General features: G+C 36.4%; 1 protein-coding gene across 1 annotated transcript; it reads left to right on the forward strand.

Moving 5' to 3' along the window:
- The first annotated feature begins 19,995 nt into the window (after nucleotides 1–19,995).
- Nucleotides 19,996–20,722, forward strand: LOC131604577 (uncharacterized). Its single transcript, XM_058877011.1, has 2 exons — nucleotides 19,996–20,061; nucleotides 20,207–20,722. Exons 1-2 carry the CDS (start codon nucleotides 19,996–19,998, stop codon nucleotides 20,720–20,722), a joined length of 582 nt encoding a protein of 193 aa, XP_058732994.1.
- Nucleotides 20,723–21,068: the final 346 nt, after the last annotated feature.

Raw genomic sequence — 21,068 nt, forward strand, 5'->3', positions numbered from 1 at the left:
CAGATTAACCTTTTGTATGATTGACAATGTTTGCAATGCAGTAAGAGTGATAGAGACAAATATACAAACACTTGGTGATAATGATCAAATTGAAGGTAATTCAATGTGTGATGGATTGTGATGTTTATGAACAAACTTAATTCACAATCTTAACACTCGAATCGTTGATCAATTTGCTATTATAACCAAATATGAACAGAATGTAAATGAAAAAGTAAAAGCGACAAGAACACGATATTTGTTTAGGCAGTTCGTCGATCGTCCTCGCTACGACTACGTCTGCCCCCAATTCCAAATTGAAATTGGGTAATCTTTCATTAATGTTGAAAGTAGTATATACAAAGAAGATAACAAAGCGATAAACGATAAACCAATTATGTCGATCCTTTGAATCTTCTTCCCCCTTAATCTTGAGCCAGATCAAGGTTATCCAAGAGCTTCACTTTGATTCCCTTCTGCAGTGTCTTGATTCCTTGAACTCCCCGTTCCTCAATCGTTACACTCAGCCGAATCCTCAATGAACGCCTCTTGATAAAAACCCCCAAGAACCACCCGTCGTGGAGGACAAAACCCGCAGATTTTATTCACCAACAAACCCTACAAACCTTCACCCACTAGGAATCTTCAATTCCGTTCCATGGACGTTATCGAACTCATCACTAACCCGCAACGCAAGAATGATTATGTGTAATTGTGTTGGAGATGATGAAGAACGAAGATGAGAAGCGTTTGTGTATCTTTCAGTCGTTGGTGTTGCTTGAATAATTACCCTTGCACAATATATATGATTGCATAACAGTTAGAACCAAGAAAAACTGATTTTTGAACTTTCTTGATCAGTTAGGTCGACCACTTGTAGTGCTTAGGTCGACCTAACAGAGCTTGCAGAATTTTGCTCCCAGTTAGGTCGACCTGTTGAAGGAGTAGGTCGACCAGAATCCTCTTCTGATGCATTCTGGGGACATTTTCACAGATTAGGTCGACCTAGTTGATGTGTAGGTCGACCTAACAGACTGGTATGTAGAATTCATCAATTTAGGTCGACCTAAATGATGTGTGGGTCGACCTAGCAGGAGTATATGAATTTTTCTCCATTTTAGGTCGACCTGGGTTGATGGTAGGTCGACCTAACTGCTGCTTTTCTGCATTCTTCTTGTTTTGCTTGTGTTGAGTCAACCTTTAAACATATGAACATAATGGGTTGACCTATGAGTGATCAATGCTTGCTTTTCTTTAAGTTTTCTGCTTCCGTCTTGTTGTTTGAATGCTTATTTGAGTTTGCCATGAATCAAAAACATCTTTGAGTGTAATCTTGTATTCACATACTCCCCCTTTTTGATGATGGCAAACCATTCGTCTAAGCTTTGGTAGTAAATGATAAAGACTCAACAGAGCTCCCCCGTACATTCAGCATCTATCTATCAACAGGGCAATCTCTCAACAAAGCTCCCCCGTACATCCAGCATCTATCTCCCCCTTTGTCAAAATCAAAAAGAGAAAACAAGAGAATAGAAGAGTAACAAGAGAACCATAGATAACAATGCTAGCGTGTACAGTATAGTAGATAAAAGGTAGGTAATGATAGCATGAGACACATATGTGAGCAAGAGCAGTTTTTATGCATGAAGTCACTATAAGCATGTTAATTGATAGCATATTATAGTATCAATATTATTTTTGGAAGTGAACAACAATTACGTTACCGCTTTTTCAATATGACGCCTGGCTTGATGATGAACTACCTTTATGCTAAGAAAAATGTTAGCAAGAAAGATATATATATATATATATATACATAAAGTAAAGAAATAATATTAAGAGAAAACAAACGTAATTAGCCCAAATTAGAGATATCGAGTATCCCTAATTCCCTACGAATGTTGAAGTATTGCTCCGTTGCTAGAGGTTTGGTGAAGATGTCAGCTAGTTGCTTCTTGCTTTCTACATGTTCAAAAGTAACGTCTCCTTTCTCTACATGATCTCGTAGAAAGTGATGCCTTATTTCAATATGTTTGGTACGTGAGTGTAAGACAGAATTTTTACTCAAGTTTATGGCGCTTGTGTTGTCGCACATGATAGGTATGCGATCAAGCTTAATACCAAAGTCAAGAAGTTGTTGCTTGAGCCATAATATTTGTGCACAGCAGCTTCCAGCAGCTACATATTCTGCCTCAGCAGTGGATAATGCAACCGATACTTGTTTCTTACTATGCCAACTTATCAATGAGTTTGAGAATAGATGACACGTTCCACTAGTGCTTTTTCTATCGGACTTGCAGCCGGCAAAATCTGAATCGGAGAATCCTACCAAATGACACTCATTTCCTTTTGGATACCATAGGCCATATGTAGTAGTTCCACGTAAGTATCGCAGAATTCTTTTGACAGCTTTCAAGTGAGATTCTTTTGGACAAGATTGATATCATGCACACATACACACACTAAACATAATGTCTGGTCTTGAGGCAGTAAGATACAATAGTGAGCCTATCATTCCTCGGTATAATTTCACATCAACCTCTTTACCTTTCTCATCTTTGTCTAGATTTGTATTTGTTGCCATAGGTGTGTCAATTTCCTTTGCTTCACTCATTCCAAATCTTTTGAGCAGCTCCGTACAATATTTAGTTTGATTCACAAACGTTCCATGACTGAGTTGCTTGATTTGTAGGCCAAGGAAGAAATTTAGCTCACCCATGAGACTCATCTCAAATTCACTCTGCATAAGCTTAGAAAAGTCTTTGACAAGTTTTGCATTAGTCGACCCAAATATAATATCATCTACATAAATTTGGACTAAGAGAATATCCTCATCTTTTCTTTTAATAAAGAGAGTAGTGTCAACTTTACCTCTAGAGTACCCTTGACTAAGGAGAAATTTGCTCAAACGTTCGTACCAAGCCCGAGGGGCTTGTTTAAGACCGTATAGAGCACGTTTCAGCTTATAGACATGAGTTGGATACATGTAATTCTCAAAGCCGGGTGGCTGAGCAACATAGACTTCTTCATTAATATAGCCATTTAGAAAGGCACTCTTAACATCCATTTGGAATAGTTTGAAGTCTTTAGAACAAGCATAAGCAAGTAAGAGGCGAATAGCTTCGAGACGTGCTACAGGAGCGTATGTCTCTTCATAATCAATACCTTCCTCTTGATTATAACCTTGGGCAACTAATCTAGCTTTGTTTCTAGTAATAACACCGTTTTCATCAAGTTTGTTACGAAAAACCCATCTAGTGCCTATTACTTGATGATCTCCTGGATGAGGGACTAAGTCCCAAACATCATTCCGTTTAAATTGGTTTAATTCTTCTTGCATGGCCATTAGCCAATGCTCATCAAGTAATGCATCCTTAACGTTTTTCGGTTCAACTTGTGAAACAAAAGCAAAATGATGACAGAAGTTACTTATCTTTGAGCGTGTTGTAACGCCCCTTGAGATGTCTCCTATTATATTGTCAATTGGATGGTCTTTCACATTTGTCCAGGCCTTGGGAAGTTCTTCATTGTTTGAGATGCTTTCTCTTTCATTTTCATTGTGAGACTCATCTTTCTCTCTCTCAGCATCTTTCTTTACAATACTTTCATTCTCATCTTCCTTATCCTTGACAATGTCTTCAGTGGATGGACCTGCACCATTAAATGAAAGACCTTTCTCGACATATTTTGCATAAGATTCATCAAAAGAAACGTGTACTGACTCTTCTACTATAAGTAATCTCTTATTATATATCCGATATGCTTTGCTGGATTGTGAGTAACCTAGGAATATGCCCTCATCAGCTTTAGCATCGAATTTGCCAAGATTATCCTTACCATTGTTCAAAACAAAACACTTGCAACCGAATACATGGAGATGAGATACATTTGGTTTTCTACCTTTTAGTAATTCATATGGAGTTTTGTTCAGTATAGGACGTATTATTATCCTATTCAAAACATAACATGCTGTACTAATCGCGTCAGCCCAGAAATACTTTGGTAAATTACTCTCATTTAGCATTGTTCTTGCCAGCTCCTCTAGAACCCGATTTTTACGTTCAACTACTCCGTTTTGTTGAGGTGTTCTAGGAGCTGAAAAGTTATGCTCAATTCCATGTTTATCACAGTATTTTTCAAAAAGAATGTTTTCAAACTCTCCACCGTGATCACTTCGAATTGCAACTATTTTGTTGTTCATTTTGTTTTGACATAATCTTGCAAATTGTGTGAAAGCTGGAAAAGTTTGATCCTTACTAGGTAGAAAGATTGTCCAACAAAATCTCGAGTAATCATCGACAATGACAAACCCATAGGTGTTTCCACCTATGCTTTTAGTCCTTGAAGGGCCAAAGAGATCCATGTGAAGTAGTTCAAGAGGGCGTGATGTTGAAACCACGTTCTTAGATTTAAAAGAGATTTTTGTTTGCTTTCCCTTTTGACAAGCATCACATAGATGATCTTTTGAAAACTTCATTTTGGGTAAGCCGATTACTAAATCTTTTGAGACAACTTTATTTAGTAAGTCAAAATTTATGTGGGCGAGACGTCTATGCCAAAGCCATGAGTCATCGCCTAGAGCAACTAGACACTTGGTACTAGACTTAGATACCTCATCCAAGTTTAGCATGTAGATGTTGTTTACTCTTAAGCCCTTAAACATAATGTCTCTTTTCTTAGTATGTTCTATTGTGCATCCAGAATTTGTAAACATTACTTTAAAATCTTTGTCGCACAATTGACTTATACTTAAAAGATTATGTTTAAGACCTTCTACTAGCAGCACATCAGTTATAGTAGTGGTAGAAGGGTTACCTACACTTCCTTTACCAAGTATGGCTCCCCGATTGTTATCTCCGTAGGTGACATACCCCTTTTTCTTTGCTTGAAACTCAACGAAAAGAGATAGGTCTCCAGTCATGTGTCTTGAACATCCACTATCAAGGAACCACAACCTTTCGGCAATGTCAAGACACTTTTCCTGCAAGATTAATTTAAAGAGGGAGGTCCCCAATTTTCATTGGGTCCTTGGTAGTGAGTACACAATTTGTTGCACTTAGGCAACCATTGAAATACTCCTTTAGGAACTAAAATTCTCCTAAATTTGCATTTTTCAATGGTATGTCCCTTTTTGCAACAATAATGACAGGTAATATGATGAGAATATGGAGTTTTGCTAGTTGATACTTTTGGTACAAAAGTGTATTTACTATATAAAGGAGTATACGATCTTTTGAACTTGTTTGGATCAACCGCAAAAGTCACTTTTGGTTGTAGAGCCTTGTCTAACTTGGCTTTTAGATCTCTCACTTCTTTTTGCCAAATGTGACATGTCTCACAACCAAACCATGATGTAGGATCTATTTCAACTTTGTCCTTTTGAATGTCTAGCATAGATTGTTTTAAAGCTTCCATATCCTTTTCGGTTTTCTCAACTTTTGATTCAAGATATGAAAATATTTTCTTATTTGAGGCCAAAAGTTTGAAAGCTTTAATTGCATCTCTATGTAATTCTTCAAAAGCAAGTTTTAGTTGAGAATGAGATACCTTATCTACGAGTTCAGGTTTAAGATGACTTACAGCTTTCTTTTTCTTGTTTTGATGAGCCATGAAACATAGGTTTGCTGATTCTTCTTCATCGCTTGATGAGCTTTCACTAGATGAATCACTTTCCCATGCTATGTAAGCTCTTTTAGATTTGTTATGACCTTTGCTTTGGTTCTTCTCCTTTTCTTTCTTAAGATATGGACAATCCGGTTTGTTGTGACCGGCTTTCCCACAATTGAAGCAAAGACCTTTGATCTTTACTTTGTTGTCGTCATCTTGTTTGAACATGTTTGATTGCTTTCTATAGTTGATCAAGCCTTTGTCGGAATGTTTTGCTCCATTTTTCTTTAGATATTTGTTGTATCTTCGCACAAACAGTCCCATTTCCTCATCATCGGAGTCTTCGTCATCACTTGTGTCACTATCCTTTGGCTCTCGTTTTGAGGTCTTGGAGCTCGAAGCTTTTAGAGCTATTGACTTCTTCTCTACCTCTTTCTCCATGTTCTTTTCTTTCTTTGTCCTCTTCTCATGCATGTCAAGGCATTTAAGATGCTGTTCATGTTCCTCTAGTTTACCAAAAAGAGTGGTAATGTCTAAGGTGTTGAGATCATTTGCTTCCTTAATTGCTGTAACTTTGGGTTGCCATTCCCTGTTCAAACATCTTAAGATTTTGTTAGTAGCAACTGCATTGGAAACAGGTCTATCAAGAGAATTTAATCGATTTTTCAGATGAACGAATCTCTTCTGCATGTTTTCGATGGATTCACCATCTTCCATGTGGAAGAGTTCAAACTCTTGAGTTAACGTATTGATCCTAGCTAGTTTGACATCATCCGTTCCCTCGTGGGCAACTTGCAATGTGTCCCACATAGCTTTAGCTGATCTACAATGGGAAACACGATAGTATTCATCAACTCCTAGAGCTGAGATTAGAATGTTTCTCGCTTTCCAATCGTATGCATATCTCTTTTCATCTCCAGCATTCCAAGTATCTTCTGGTTTTGGAACAACTGCACCAGCTGCATTTGTCATGGTGATCTGAAATGGACCATTGACAATAGCTGTCCAGATGTTCCTATCAATTGCATTGATATGGACACACATACAATCCTTCCAATAGCCGTAGTTTTCGCCGTTGAAAACTGGAGCTCTATTATGAGCCCCTTTAGGTCCGGAAGCCATCTTTCCAATAAGTGTTTCACGTAGCACGGAATAAACCAGAGCTCTTGATGCCACTTGTTAGACGCTGGCCTTAGAATCTAGAGGGGGGGGGGGGGGTGAATAGATCGTTCACAGTTTTACGGATTTAAACGACTTTTCAGCGGAAGTGAATTCTGAATCGACTCGCGTCTATTCCGAACCACTATCGAAACGATTATATATGTGTTTTAAAAACCAGTCAAAGACTTGAAGTAAATGATAAGAGTATATGTCGCAGAATCAAGATGTTTCTCTTATGAAAATCAGATTAACCTTTTGTATGATTGACAATGTTTGCAATGCAGTAAGAGTGATAGAGACAAATATACAAACACTTGGTGATAATGGTCAAATTGAAGGTAATTCAATGTGTGATGGATTGTGATGTTTATGAACAAACTTAATTCACAATCTTAACACTCGAATCGTTGATCAATTTGCTATTATAACCAAATATGAACAGAATGTAAATGAAAAAGTAAAAGCGACAAGAACACGATATTTGTTTAGGCAGTTCGTCGATCGTCCTCGCTACGACTACGTCTGCCCCCAATTCCAAATTGAAATTGGGTAATCTTTCATTAATGTTGAAAGTAGTATATACAAAGAAGATAACAAAGCGATAAACGATAAACCAATTATGTCGATCCTTTGAATCTTCTTCCCCCTTAATCTTGAGCCAGATCAAGGTTATCCAAGAGCTTCACTTTGATTCCCTTCTGCAGTGTCTTGATTCCTTGAACTCCCCGTTCCTCAATCGTTACACTCAGCCGAATCCTCAATGAACGCCTCTTGATAAAAACCCCCAAGAACCACCCGTCGTGGAGGACAAAACCCGCAGATTTTATTCACCAACAAACCCTACAAACCTTCACCCACTAGGAATCTTCAATTCCGTTCCATGGACGTTATCGAACTCATCACTAACCCGCAACGCAAGAATGATTATGTGTAATTGTGTTGGAGATGATGAAGAACGAAGATGAGAAGCGTTTGTGTATCTTTCAGTCGTTGGTGTCTCTTGAATAATTACCCTTGCACAATATATATGATTGCATAACAGTTAGAACCAAGAAAAACTGATTTTTGAACTTTCTTGATCAGTTAGGTCGACCACTTGTAGTGCTTAGGTCGACCTAACAGAGCTTGCAGAATTTTGCTCCCAGTTAGGTCGACCTGTTGAAGGAGTAGGTCGACCAGAATCCTCTTCTGATGCATTCTGGGGACATTTTCACAGATTAGGTCGACCTAGTTGATGTGTAGGTCGACCTAACAGACTGGTATGTAGAATTCATCAATTTAGGTCGACCTAAATGATGTGTGGGTCGACCTAGCAGGAGTATATGAATTTTTCTCCATTTTAGGTCGACCTGGGTTGATGGTAGGTCGACATAACTGCTGCTTTTCTGCATTCTTCTTGTTTTGCTTGTGTTGAGTCAACCTTTAAACATATGAACATAATGGGTTGACCTATGAGTGATTAATGCTTGCTTTTCTTTAAGTTTTCTGCTTCCGTCTTGTTGTTTGAATGCTTATTTGAGTTTGCCATGAATCAAAAACATCTTTGAGTGTAATCTTGTATTCACAGAACTCTATCTCTTTTGTATTTTCGAATGAATTTGATGATATTGAATGGAACTTAAAATACTATTAGAATCTTGTAATTTTTTATCTCGAAGACACATTCTCTAATACACAAATCGTTCTTCCTTTTTTCTCGAGAACTTGCACCCGATTTAAGAACTTTGGTTCCTTCTTATTTGTCTTTCTAACTCAAATCCACTTCGACCCTTAATGGACAAAGACCAAGTCACTTCGCCTCTTCAATAAACTCTGACTCAATTCAAGTCCTTTAATCTAAATGTGAGTCAAGCAACCGATATTAGGAAGAATAATGCCCCAGTCTTTGAAACAGTCATGTCATACGGGATATGGGTTTCACGTATTAAAAGACAGATGGATCCACTACTCCATAAACCACGGTTCTTGCATCACAACTACCTTAAGGGATCCTTTAAGAATATAAGAATTGAAGCACAACAAGAAATACAATAAATCTCGGTGAATTAATGATTGCGTATGCCACATATAAGAAACTCTTTATTATTTTCTTGATTTTTGGTGAATCTTCATAGAGGAAAACTTTGTAGCCTTAGGAGAAAGAAGTCCATCATGAACGACCATATAAAACCATAGCTTTCAATATCCTTGATCCAATGCAAAGTTATTTGATTAATGAATGTGTGAATGTTAGATTGCCTAATGACATATGCATATGAATGAGAAGTCTAGGCCAGTTAGGAATAAAGGGGTAGGACAAATTTGGGGTATGACAACTCTCTTAGCTCATGCTAATATACCAGTTGAATTTTGGGATCATGGGTTTTCATCTGCTTTTTATTTGTTGAATAGACTACCCACCTCAAACCTCTCAAAGTTCACCTCATCTTATCATGCTCTATTTAATACACTTCCTGACTACAAACACATTAGAACATTTGGTTGTTTGTGTTTTCCTCATCTCAGACCATTCAATAAACACAAGTTGCAAATTAGGAGCTCTTAGCGTGTTTATTTAGGGATCTCCCCTCATCACAAAGGACACAAATGTCTCTCAGTAGGGAAGGAAAAATCTATATTTCAAAAGATGTTATTTTTTATGAATCAAAATTTCCCTTTCAGTCTATCACAGGCAGCACAGCTGAAGACATTAGTTCCAGCTCTTCCAGTCCCCTTTCTGCACCTAGACTGACTTTACTTTAGAGTGTTTCGGAAAAATGTACTAGTCATGACAACATATAGTCTGAACACCCTAATTTTGTCCAGTCTACACAAACTGCCAACCTTATCAACCAGCCTGGCAACAACTCAGCTCAAGGCACATCTATATTTACTACTGCTCCTACTAATATCCATGAGTCTCTACCTAATAATTCTCCACAAAAGAAGCTTAGATGTCTCCAACACTCATCCTGATACCACTACAAACCTTGACTCTTCTAACACAATTAGTCAAACTGAGCCTGCTGAGCCAATTCTTTCTCCACTACCTAACAATACTGGTACTTCTTCCTCCCTTCCCACATCTATCTCTTCTCCTATTCTCAATAATATCCCTAAGACACCTTCTGTGGTTAACTGCCATCCTATGGTAACAAGAGGCAAAACAGGAAACTTGAAACCTATGGCTTTCTTGGCTAATACAACACCCACCACAACCAGACAAGCCTTAACACAACCACACTGGTTTGAAACCATGAAACTTGAGTACAATGCCCCGATTGCCAAAAACACTTGGACACTCACCTCTCTTCTATCTTATAGAAAGGCCATAGGCTGCAAATGGGTGTTCAAAGTAAAGGAAAATTCTGATGGTTCCCTCATCAAATACAAAGCCAAACTTGTGGCAAAAGGTTTTAATCAGCAGTATGGTTTTGACTACCATGAAACTTTTTCACCTGTAGTCAAACCTGCCACAATTAAAGTTTTCATCACTCTAGCTCTAACATATTAGTGGGAAGTTCAACAAGTTGATATCAACAATGCCTTCTTAAATGGCTCTCTTGAAGAGGAAGTCTATATGATTCAACCACCAGGGTTTGAAACTGCAAATAAGCAACTGGTATGTAAGTTAAATAGATCACTCTATGGCCTCAAACAGGCTCCCCAATCCTGGAATGAAAAGCTCTATCAAACTCTCTTAAAATTTGGTTTTGTAGCAAGGTATATCTCTCTACACTTTAGTGTATGTAGATGACATTCTCAATACAGGTTCTTCTTCCATCTTAATTCACAAGTTGATTTGCAAGCTTCACGATCAATTTGCTTTAAAGCAGCTTGGAAAACCAGAGTACTTTCTAGGCCTGGAAGTAAAATATCAAGCCAATGATGCTCTTGTTCTAACACAGACTAAATACACCTGACATCTACTTAGTAGAGTAAATATAGAAGAGGCCAATGGTGTAGCAGCACCCATGTTCAGTCATTGTAAGCCTAGTAGGTTTGGTACTGATACGATGAAGGATCCACTGTTGTATCGTACTATTGTAGGTGCTCTTCAATATATCACCCACACAAAACCTGCTATAGCCTATTCTGTAAACAAGGCTTGTCAATTTATGGAAAATCCACTTGACAATCATTGGAGCATGGTCAAACGAATCTTGCGTTATCTCAGTGGCACAGCTGAATTTGGCCTTATGTTATCTCCCGCAAATCTCAATCAGGATCTGTCTGTACGTACCTACAGTGATTCAGATTGGGCCAATGATCCTGATGACCGGTGCTCTACATCCGGCACTTGAATTTTCATTGGACCTAATCTCATCTCCTGGAGTTCAAAGAAGCAAACACTTGTGGCTCGATCCACTGCAGAAGTTGAGTATCGAGCTCTTGCACATACTACCTCTGAGTTACTCTGGTTACAATCTCTTTTAGTTGAGTTAAAAGTCAAATGTTTATCTCCCATTCTTTTATGTGACAATTTAAGTGCAGTTATGCTAAGTCACAATCCCATACTACATGCTACGACCAAACATATTGAGCTCGACATTCACTTTGTACGAGAAAGAGTAGCAGCCAACAAACTCAAAGTTAAACACGTTCCAGTGCAGTGTTCAAAGATTTACGCAGCAAGCTCAAAGTTGTACCTGTTCCACCACCATGAGCTTGAGGGGGAGTATTAGAATGAATGTGTTACTTTGGGCCTAATGGTGTAATAAGTGTAGTGGGCCTAACCCAACTAATAGCTTTTGGCTTGTTCATTGTTTAGCAGTTTTTGAACACTGCATTTCTTGTTTTAGGTTAGTTATAATAGTTAGCTTCTAACTGAATTGGTTAGATTGGTTATCATATTGTAACAGTGTGACAAAATGAAGAATCTTCTCCTTCTTCATTGATCAATAAGAAAATGCAGAGTATTTCTATCTCTATCACATTGGTATTTTAAAATAAAAGAGTAATTTCTCAACAAAACAAATCTAAAAATAAAAAACATCTTACATTTTAGAGCTAAAATTTTAGTAGAATTGAGACAATAACATTAACACTCACTTTATCACAAAAACTCAAATCCATCTCCTTCAATTGAATGCAGTTTTTTTAACTATCTGTATCACTCCCTTTTCGGTCACATAATCACAAAATAATAGTAATAGTTGCAAAAGCCCACAACAATTTTTTGAGATTTGATATTTTTGAGAACTGATAAAGTATTTCATCATCAACACTTATACGTGACAAGTCCAACACCTCTAATTGAAGAACTACAAAGTTCATTTTAGGTCGTCTCACTTCATTATAATTTGTAAAGTTCAAATATGTAACCTTATAACATCTACTTAGATGTTCCAAAGTGAAAAAAAAATGGAAGGAAACAATATGATGCTAATTCAGAATTCACATCAAAATCCTTCAAAGAATGAAAACTTTCTACACTCTCTTCTACAATGCCTTCTATCTAAAAAATGATTTGGTGATTTGTGAAAAATTTTCTTCTCCCTCGCTGTTTTGAGGCGTAAGGATTTGATAAAGTGTGGAACAAACTAAATTAGATTAGTTCTTGCGTGAATGACGCCGTTTTTGATTATTTTTTATTTGTTACATGTTGTAAAGTGTTATTATAAAGTTAAAAATAGTAAAAAAAATAAAATAAATTTTGAAAATTACAAAAGTGTTATTATTATTATTTTAAATATTTTTTATCAATTATTTTTTATTTATGAAATGCAAAATATTCAAAAAAACAAAAATTGGAAACTATATCACAAACAATATATTTACTGTCACAACCATGCAAAACATATGTCTAGAATAATGTATTACATAATCAAAAGATGGTACTGAAACATACAATATGCCTAAACGGCCATAAGTTATGTATTCGTTACAACACTAGTAATGTCAAAATACGTAAGCATAGATAGCCACAAAACAAAAGATCCACAACGGAAGAATCATGAAACATCTATCACGTCCATCATTATACCGCTTTACGTTTTCCCTTCTCCTGAGATGAAGCACCTGCAAAATAATAATTGGAATGGGGTGAGATACTAATTTCAGTGGGTTTCCCTATCTTAGGGTCCATTCGGCTCTATAAGGTTCTAAGCCAAAAGTTATAATGGGAATTATATTCTCATCCGGTTCTGAAGTACCTTTACTATAAACTTGCAAAGAAATTCTCATTTAAAACTTAAATTAAGTAGTTATTAAGGACTATAGAGAACCTTGGAATCGACATTGAATCAATACTATGATCCAACTCCTCCAATTTCCCAGGTCCGAGTCTCACACAGAAATTCACCCGAATGGAAACGACAAAAGGAGAAGGTGAGGTACACATCCTCGGGAGTTCATCCCTAAAGAATAGCTCCTGAACTACGGAGCCGACCCATTCCCGAGACCAAAGCCCGAGAATGCCTGCAATATATGGGACACAGGGGCATCCTTGGAATTTCTTCACATGAAGTAGCCAACATATATGTAACTTGCCTACTCGCAGTTACTGTAACACCATTCTAAACCTCGCGGCAATTAAATAAATTATTCAGAGTTCATGAAAACAAAGGTGCCACAATTTGAATTTAAAAACAAACATCATATGTCAATGTCATGCATTCACTAAGGAAATTCAACACAAATCATAACTACTCATGTTAACATAGCGGAAAGTTAGTTATACGGAATAGGTCAACATCTTTAGAAACTATATCCCACCTTAACTCAAATAAAATAAATAGAGTCATAAACATAAACTCAAAACATCGCGTTCCCCAATGTTACAATATCAGAGCATGACACCTGACGCTAAACTAAACGCATTGACTTATGAGCTAATCCTCACCAAGTCGTAAAAGCCGTTATCCTCAATCTGAAAATGACAACATGTAAGGGTGAGTCTCGTCGCAATTAACACATATTATTGCATCATAAATAATAGCACATCATAGTTTTATTAATCACCCAATTGTATTATATTCAGACAATTCCACAAATACACAACCAACACATCATTAATTCATAACACTGAAACACATTCAATCATGTTATGAGAATCATGCATATGAATGAACTAACACTATGCATGTGGTACCAAACATCATCAATGGGAATAACCCACCGACCGATCCAACATCTTCAAGATACGGCCCTGCCGGCACAAATTCCACACAATGGGAATTACGCCCTTTGCTGAATCCACAACATCATTCGGATTCATCCCTCAAACATATGTTTATGAATGAATGCAAACATATACAACATACTTATAATATCTTCGACCCGATGAACATCATCGTCTCATCTCTTACCATCATCATCATCAAGCATGTTTAAATATATATTAGCATCTTTCGAATATCAACCAATTATCATCATCATACAACTCACAGATCATCACATGATTATTATTTCAAACATAGCATGTATTAACACATTTCATCACATATATGTACAATACATCATTCGTTAAGCAATAAAATCATGTTTCAAAATAATTTAAGTTACACCTCATTTCATCATTTAAACACATAGGTTATCTCATAAGGTTCATCATGCTCAAAACGCCACTACAAATGGACATACGGTTTGAAAGTTATGGCCTTCGAAAAATTTGTTAAAAATTTGTATGCTGTGAGTCGACGCATAGAATTTTCTGTCCCCCTCGGGTTTGCTCAAGTTGACCCACGAGTTGACTCATGCTGGTATTTTGGGAACCTATAGGTCGACGCACAAGTTCCATAGGTCGACGCACGCTCGTTTTTACAGAATTTTTCTGCGATTTTTTACATCTTTCCTCTCCCAATCTCAATCTAATCGCACCATAACAATTCCCACACCAAAATATCATCAATTAACACAACATACTACAATTATAACACATTTTAGAGGACATCTAACACTAAAATCATTCATCAATTCATCAATTTCATCGATTCAACAAAAACAACCTAAATCTCCCAAAACCCCAAAACCTAAACATACCATCCAATTGATCTAAATAATATGCCTAATCAGTATTATCACCTAAGATACGATAAGAGAAGTTAATCGGAGAGTCCCCCTTACCTTAGTCAAGAATTCTTGATTGGCCCTCTTCCTCTTCTGCTCCTCTTTCACGTATTCTCCTTTCTCCTCTTTTGCTTCTATTTTTCTTCTTTTCTCAACTTCTCTATTTTATGAAAGAATGAAATTCACTTAGTATGGGCCTATCACATAGCACCCCTCTCTTACTCATCACAACAACAAGCCCAATAACTCCATTTTCCATAATTCTGCAATTAAATCCAATCAAATGCCAAATAATTCCAATAAATAATTTAATTCCAATTTAAATTAATTAAGGAAAATATGGGGTGTTACAATTACTGTCCTTTTGTCTGTCCTCTAACCCCTCGCCCATAAACACCACACCATTAGTCAAAGGAACTAGGAAGTAGCCACCATGGGATAAAGGGGAAAAGCTGGCCAACTTCCTTTCATTACTCTTTCTTATGCATCTAAAGGTTCACTTACCAAGTTTGTCTTTCATTAAACAAGATACATAGATACACACACATGGATTTATTAAAAATTAAGAGTGTTATATAGTTGTGAAAGCTTAGGCATCTCATAGCCCTTTCCGTTAGCTTTCCAATGCCTCCGTCGGCGCTTGATTCCGAGTTACAAAACTCAAGTTATGGTATTTTCAATTCCGTTTTCCCAATGCAGTCTCAAGAAATTGATTTCCAATACGGGGGAATCGATTTCCTGCACGCAGAATGCCCAGAAATCCAACTTTCTTACCATAAATCGAATTCCTGTATGGGGAAATCGATTTCCTGTAACTCAGACTCAAAAATTACCTATTTTCTGCATTAAACCAATCCCATTATATCTATATCCATCCTAAACTATCCCAAACATAAACAAATCATTCTTAACATGATATTTCATGTAAGAACAACATAGGACATAAAATTAAGCAACATCATCAACAATAGGATTCAACATGCATGTTCATAAATCAATGATAGAGGAAAGTCATGCTCCATATTCACATACAACACAAAATCAGCATGTCCCACTAGAACATTCATAAAATTTCTATGAACCCTAACCCCCAATCATACAAATCTAAATTCTACACAAGAATCTATCTAGAAACCCACCTGGAAAAGAAATAGATGAAGGATAGGGCTGAATTATGATGAACTTGGTGAAGTTGGTGCATGCAAGGAGCTTAATCTTTGTCCTCCCTCCTTCCTCTCTTGAGCCTCCCTTCACCCTCTTGTTCTTGTTCTTTTTCTGGATTTTCAAGGTGTGGGATAAGAAAATGGAAATAATGAGTTAGAGTGCACACAAGGAGGACATGTAGTCCACAAGTGGAAAGACTAATATGTCCTCCACTTACTCTTTCATAGGACTAATCATGGTTGGCTTGCTAACTTCATTCCAATCACTTCCTCTAATTACCAACTATCACAATCATGCCTAATTATCAATTTTAGTGAAATTTGTGGTGATTAGTAATTAGGAATATTACATTCTCCCCCCTTAGAATAAATTCATCCTCAAATTTAAAACTTACCAGAACAAGTGAGGGTACGAAGACCGCATCGTTGATTCTATCTCCCAGGTAGCCTCATCGGGACTCGAATACTCACAAAGAACTTTCACCATTGGTATATGTTTATGTCACAAATTTTTACTTGAATAATCCAATATACTATATGGATGAGGTTGGAAGGAAAGGTCTGCTTCTACTTCAACTATTTCCGGAAGGATTGGATGGAAATAGTCGGGAACAAACATTCTAAGCTAAGATACATGGAATACATCACGGAGGCCAAAAAAAGATGGTGGCAAGGCCAACCGGTAAGCCACTTCTCCTGTCCGCTCGATGATTTGGTAAGTTCCCACAAATATCGGACTTAGCTTCCTTGACTTAAACGGAGTCTTTGGATTTAGTCGAGGGGTAACTTTCAAAAACACGTGATCTCCTTCGTTGAACTCTAGAGGTCTTCGTCGTGCATCGGCATAACTCTTCTAATGGTCCTGAGCCTTCTTCAACTTGTCACATATCATATTTACTTTTTTGTAGTCTCTTGGATAATTTACGGTCCGAGAATACTCTTCTCACCAACATCCGACCAACAGAGAGGTGTCCTGCATCTTCTCCCATACAAGGCTTCATACGGTGCCATTCCGATACTCGCATGATGTGTGTTGTTATAAGCAAATTCAATCAAAGGTAGATGATCCTCCCAATTTCTCCCGCCTTCTAACACGCAAGCCCTTAACATACAGAAGACAAATGAGGTTTTGTACCTACACAAACTGTTTGGTTCCGTAGCAGCAGAGATTTGAAATGAGTGTACATAGGTTCTAGATTCTATTATGCACGAATTCTATACGGAATGTCGAAGTCCGACCAAATCCAAACGTTAGAACTCCATCCTCCCATTGATGCCATTGAAACATCCTGTAAAACAGAAAGAAAAAAAAGAACAGGAAATAATTCTTTAAGAATTTTCTCCTTCGTCCATCACGCATGCCAAAAACGCGTTTCGAAGCCATTATCCACATTGATGCGACATCTGTGCCAGAAGAAATTGACAGGAGCATACTTATATAAGGCCAAAATATCCTTCCGCCAAGTAGAATATAAGCTCCTTCCTCTATACGTCCCCCTCCATTATACTAAACCCTTTAGTAGTAGTTTAGTAATTAACTTATAAATAGATATTCATAAAAAATATTTTTAAAAATAATTTGAGAAAAAATAATAAAACTTAATAAAAAAGTTTAAAGAATTTAATATATATATAAAAAAGAACAAAATAAAAAAATAACCACGTGGAATGTAAATAATAATTAAAATATTAAATAAAAGTCCACCTGGACTGCCAAGTCACTAAAAAATAGAATTTGTGTTGAAATAATTCACAACGGGGGTTTTAAAAAAAACTTTTACAGGGGCTAAAAACAAAACTCGCTAATATTACAGGGGGATTTTGTATATTTAACCCTAAAAAAAAACATGGTTTTTGAAAAGTGTCTGAAATTTATTAATGTAAGCATTTGAATTAATTGCAGAAGAAGTGACATTTAAGGTTGGATCGAAAATGTCTTTGTTAGAAAAATGACTGATTTCAATAATGTATAAGAAATTTATTTTTTTGTCTTTTCGGTTTTTTTTGGGAATTGACACTTTGAAACAAAAGGTGGCCTCTCTCAGTCTCTACTCTTTGTTTTTTACTCGTTAGGGAAATGGTGTAAAAAAATGCTTAGTTCCGAACATTTCATATTATATTCGCCATCATTTTAGCTCAAACTAAATTCCCTTATAATACTTTTTCATCAAAATTTTAGATTGTAAGGCAATGAGTTGAATGTGCTATTCTGCAGCAAGTAAGATCATGGTCTTGAGTTAAATGGACTTTATTTGGGATTAACAAATGTTTAGAATTATTATTCTTGAGTAAACTGTTAGATATGGTGTTGGGGGTCATCTGCAAAACATAGACAAGAAGAAGATGGAAATGGTACGATGAAAAATGCACAAAATATATTCCAAAGTGTGTGTTTACACTAAGCTTTAGGTTCGATTCGCCCCCACCAATTTATCTAAATTGGATGCAAATGGGTTAACCGACGAATCCCCTTTAGGATCCTTTGGAAACCTTAACATGAATCGCACATTCACATTAAGCATATCGATCAACGATATTTTATTGAATAAAGTTTCCTCATTTATTCTCGTGCACTAGAAAAATAAATAAATGACTTAGATATGATTTTTTACTCTTTAAATACATTATTTTCGTGTCTTTTTAGGTTTGGAAATCATCTCTATTTACAGAGAAAGTCATGCCACTTGGTGAAGGGAGATAACCCTTTGAAAAAATTTGTTCATGAATGGTTACATTGCTTCAATTGTAAAGCGTTACACATTTTTTCTAAAAGGTCTTTTTTTAACCGTTGTAACATTCCAAATATATTTTGGAAATTCTCCAACATAAACTCAGATTACATTACATCTATAAAAACTTCCTTTAATAGGAAAACACAATTCTAGATAATGCTACATTTAGAATTTCTCTTTAATTTAAGAATAATAGATTGGTTCAGCTGATATAGTATCAATTCAGTTCAATACATATAGTAACAGTTCAATTCAGTCCAGTCAAGACATATTAATTTGAAGTTGGTTCGATCTAATTTCAAGTAATAGTTCATCGAACTAAAGAACTGGTTTGGTCTGATTCTTACTTTACCAAGACCCGATTGGTTATTCTCAATAGAAAATCAATTTGGTTTGGTTCAATTCTAACTTTGCCCATGCCTATTGCAAGAATCAAGAATCAAGGTGATAGTAACTTGTAAATACACTCTTAAAAGTTCTTACATGTGTTTTATCATGTTTTCATGAAAAATTGGGGGATTTTTCAATTGATTTATTGTAAAATAAAATCAATAAATACCTATGTATTTTGTATATTTTTGGCATTTACCTAGGCTTCTCCGACCTTGATTGAGATTGAATATATACTAACCATCTATTGTAGGGTTCCCTCTACAAGTTTAGAGAGACCCTGTTTGGATAGATATTTCACTTAAGGTTTAATGGCTTTATTTGAAAATAGACATACTTATACATAATTCCCCAAGCACGAGACATATAAGATCAAAGTGTATTTGGTGGTTAATATGAACATGCTGATATAAACAATGGCCATTAACTAACTTTTATTTTTGTCTAAGATAATAGAGTTCGATCAATATGATTTGAGATTGACCCGAGCTTGTAAATGTTGCTTTTTGACATTTTGCTAATACCAATACACAATACCTCAAGCATGAGAAGTGTATCAAACAATTTGAAATATTTATGCTGGGTGAGCTATGTTATTTTCTTAGACTTCATATTTATTAAGATATAAAAGGAAGGCTTCCGCTAATATGCATAAGCTTTTACTTATGCACCATGAATAAGCCTACATAAGCCCTTGGATCATGTTTTTAATCTAATGGATAAAAATCACCACCGTCGCCATCCTTCCTTCCCAACACATCACCACCGATCACCACCGTCGCCATCCTTCCTTCCCAACACATCACCACAATCACCACCGTCGCCATCCTTCACCACTAAATAAGAACATCCTCCTCCAGCAATAATTCATTCTGGCAATATGTGATTACGTAATGCAAGAATTCATTGAGTAATGTGTAATATGGTTGAGTAATGTTAGGGTTCCTTGAGTATTGTGTAATATATTTTGAGTAATGTGCAATGCTGATTGGATATTATGTGTGCTACCTCCAATTAGTGATAGAATAACCTTGACTACTGTATATAATTGCTTGATTAATGTGTAATATGTGATTGAGGAATATGCATATGTTCACTTTATTAGAATTAAACATATATAATATTTTGTCGATATATTTCCATGTTGTCCTTCCTATTATTCAATTTGTAATTTGTATTTCATAGGTTGCATTGCTAATGGATGAGATTTCGTCTTCCACAAATGTCACTCAAGATGTTGGTTCTTACTCCGATGAAAATAAAGAATCCTGGCAACATTTTGTCTTCCACGACCTTTCATCAATCAAGGATTTCTATGCTAAATACGCTCATGGAAAGGGATTTTCTTTGAGAAGAAATCTGCACTCCTTCTATGATTCTCGTAACAAAAAAACTGACATTGTGCAATATGTCCGTTATGTTTGTAACAAGCATTGTTTCAAGCATGGGAGTCGGGCGGATCCTAAGAACAAGAAAAACTCGGATACTCCTGTTTTCATTGAATTTCAAAAAGATGAAGAACTTCCCGAGGAAAGTACTGGTTGCCCAGCTAGTATTTTGTTGAAGTATGATTCCAATAGTAAAGGTTATCAGATATACAAATGGAATGTTCCTCATAACCACCCTATCCATAAACCCGAGCATTCGCATTACGCGAGATTAGCTCGAGATATTAGTGAGCCTAAAAAAAACTTGCTATAATAAATTCGAAAGCAGGCATGTCTATAAGATCCTCCTTTCTAGTTATGCGTCAAATAGCTGGTGGTTCAAAGAACCTTGGGTATTGATTCCAAGATTTAAAGAACTTTCTCACCACTTTTCGACAAAAAGAAATGGTCATTGGTGATGCAACTATTATCCAAGAATATCTTAGAAATGAAGCTTTGAGGAACCCATCGTTCTACTGTGATATCCAAGTTGATTCTGAAGAGAACATAGCTAGATTTTCTAGTCAGATGCAATAATGCAACAAGACTATGAATTATTTGGTGATCTCATCAGTTTTGACACAAGTTATCGAACAAACACGGAGTATCGTCCATTAGGT

The sequence above is a fragment of the Vicia villosa genome, linkage group LG5 (genome assembly GCF_029867415.1).
Source record: "Vicia villosa cultivar HV-30 ecotype Madison, WI linkage group LG5, Vvil1.0, whole genome shotgun sequence".
NCBI classification, from domain to species: Eukaryota; Viridiplantae; Streptophyta; class Magnoliopsida; order Fabales; family Fabaceae; genus Vicia; species Vicia villosa.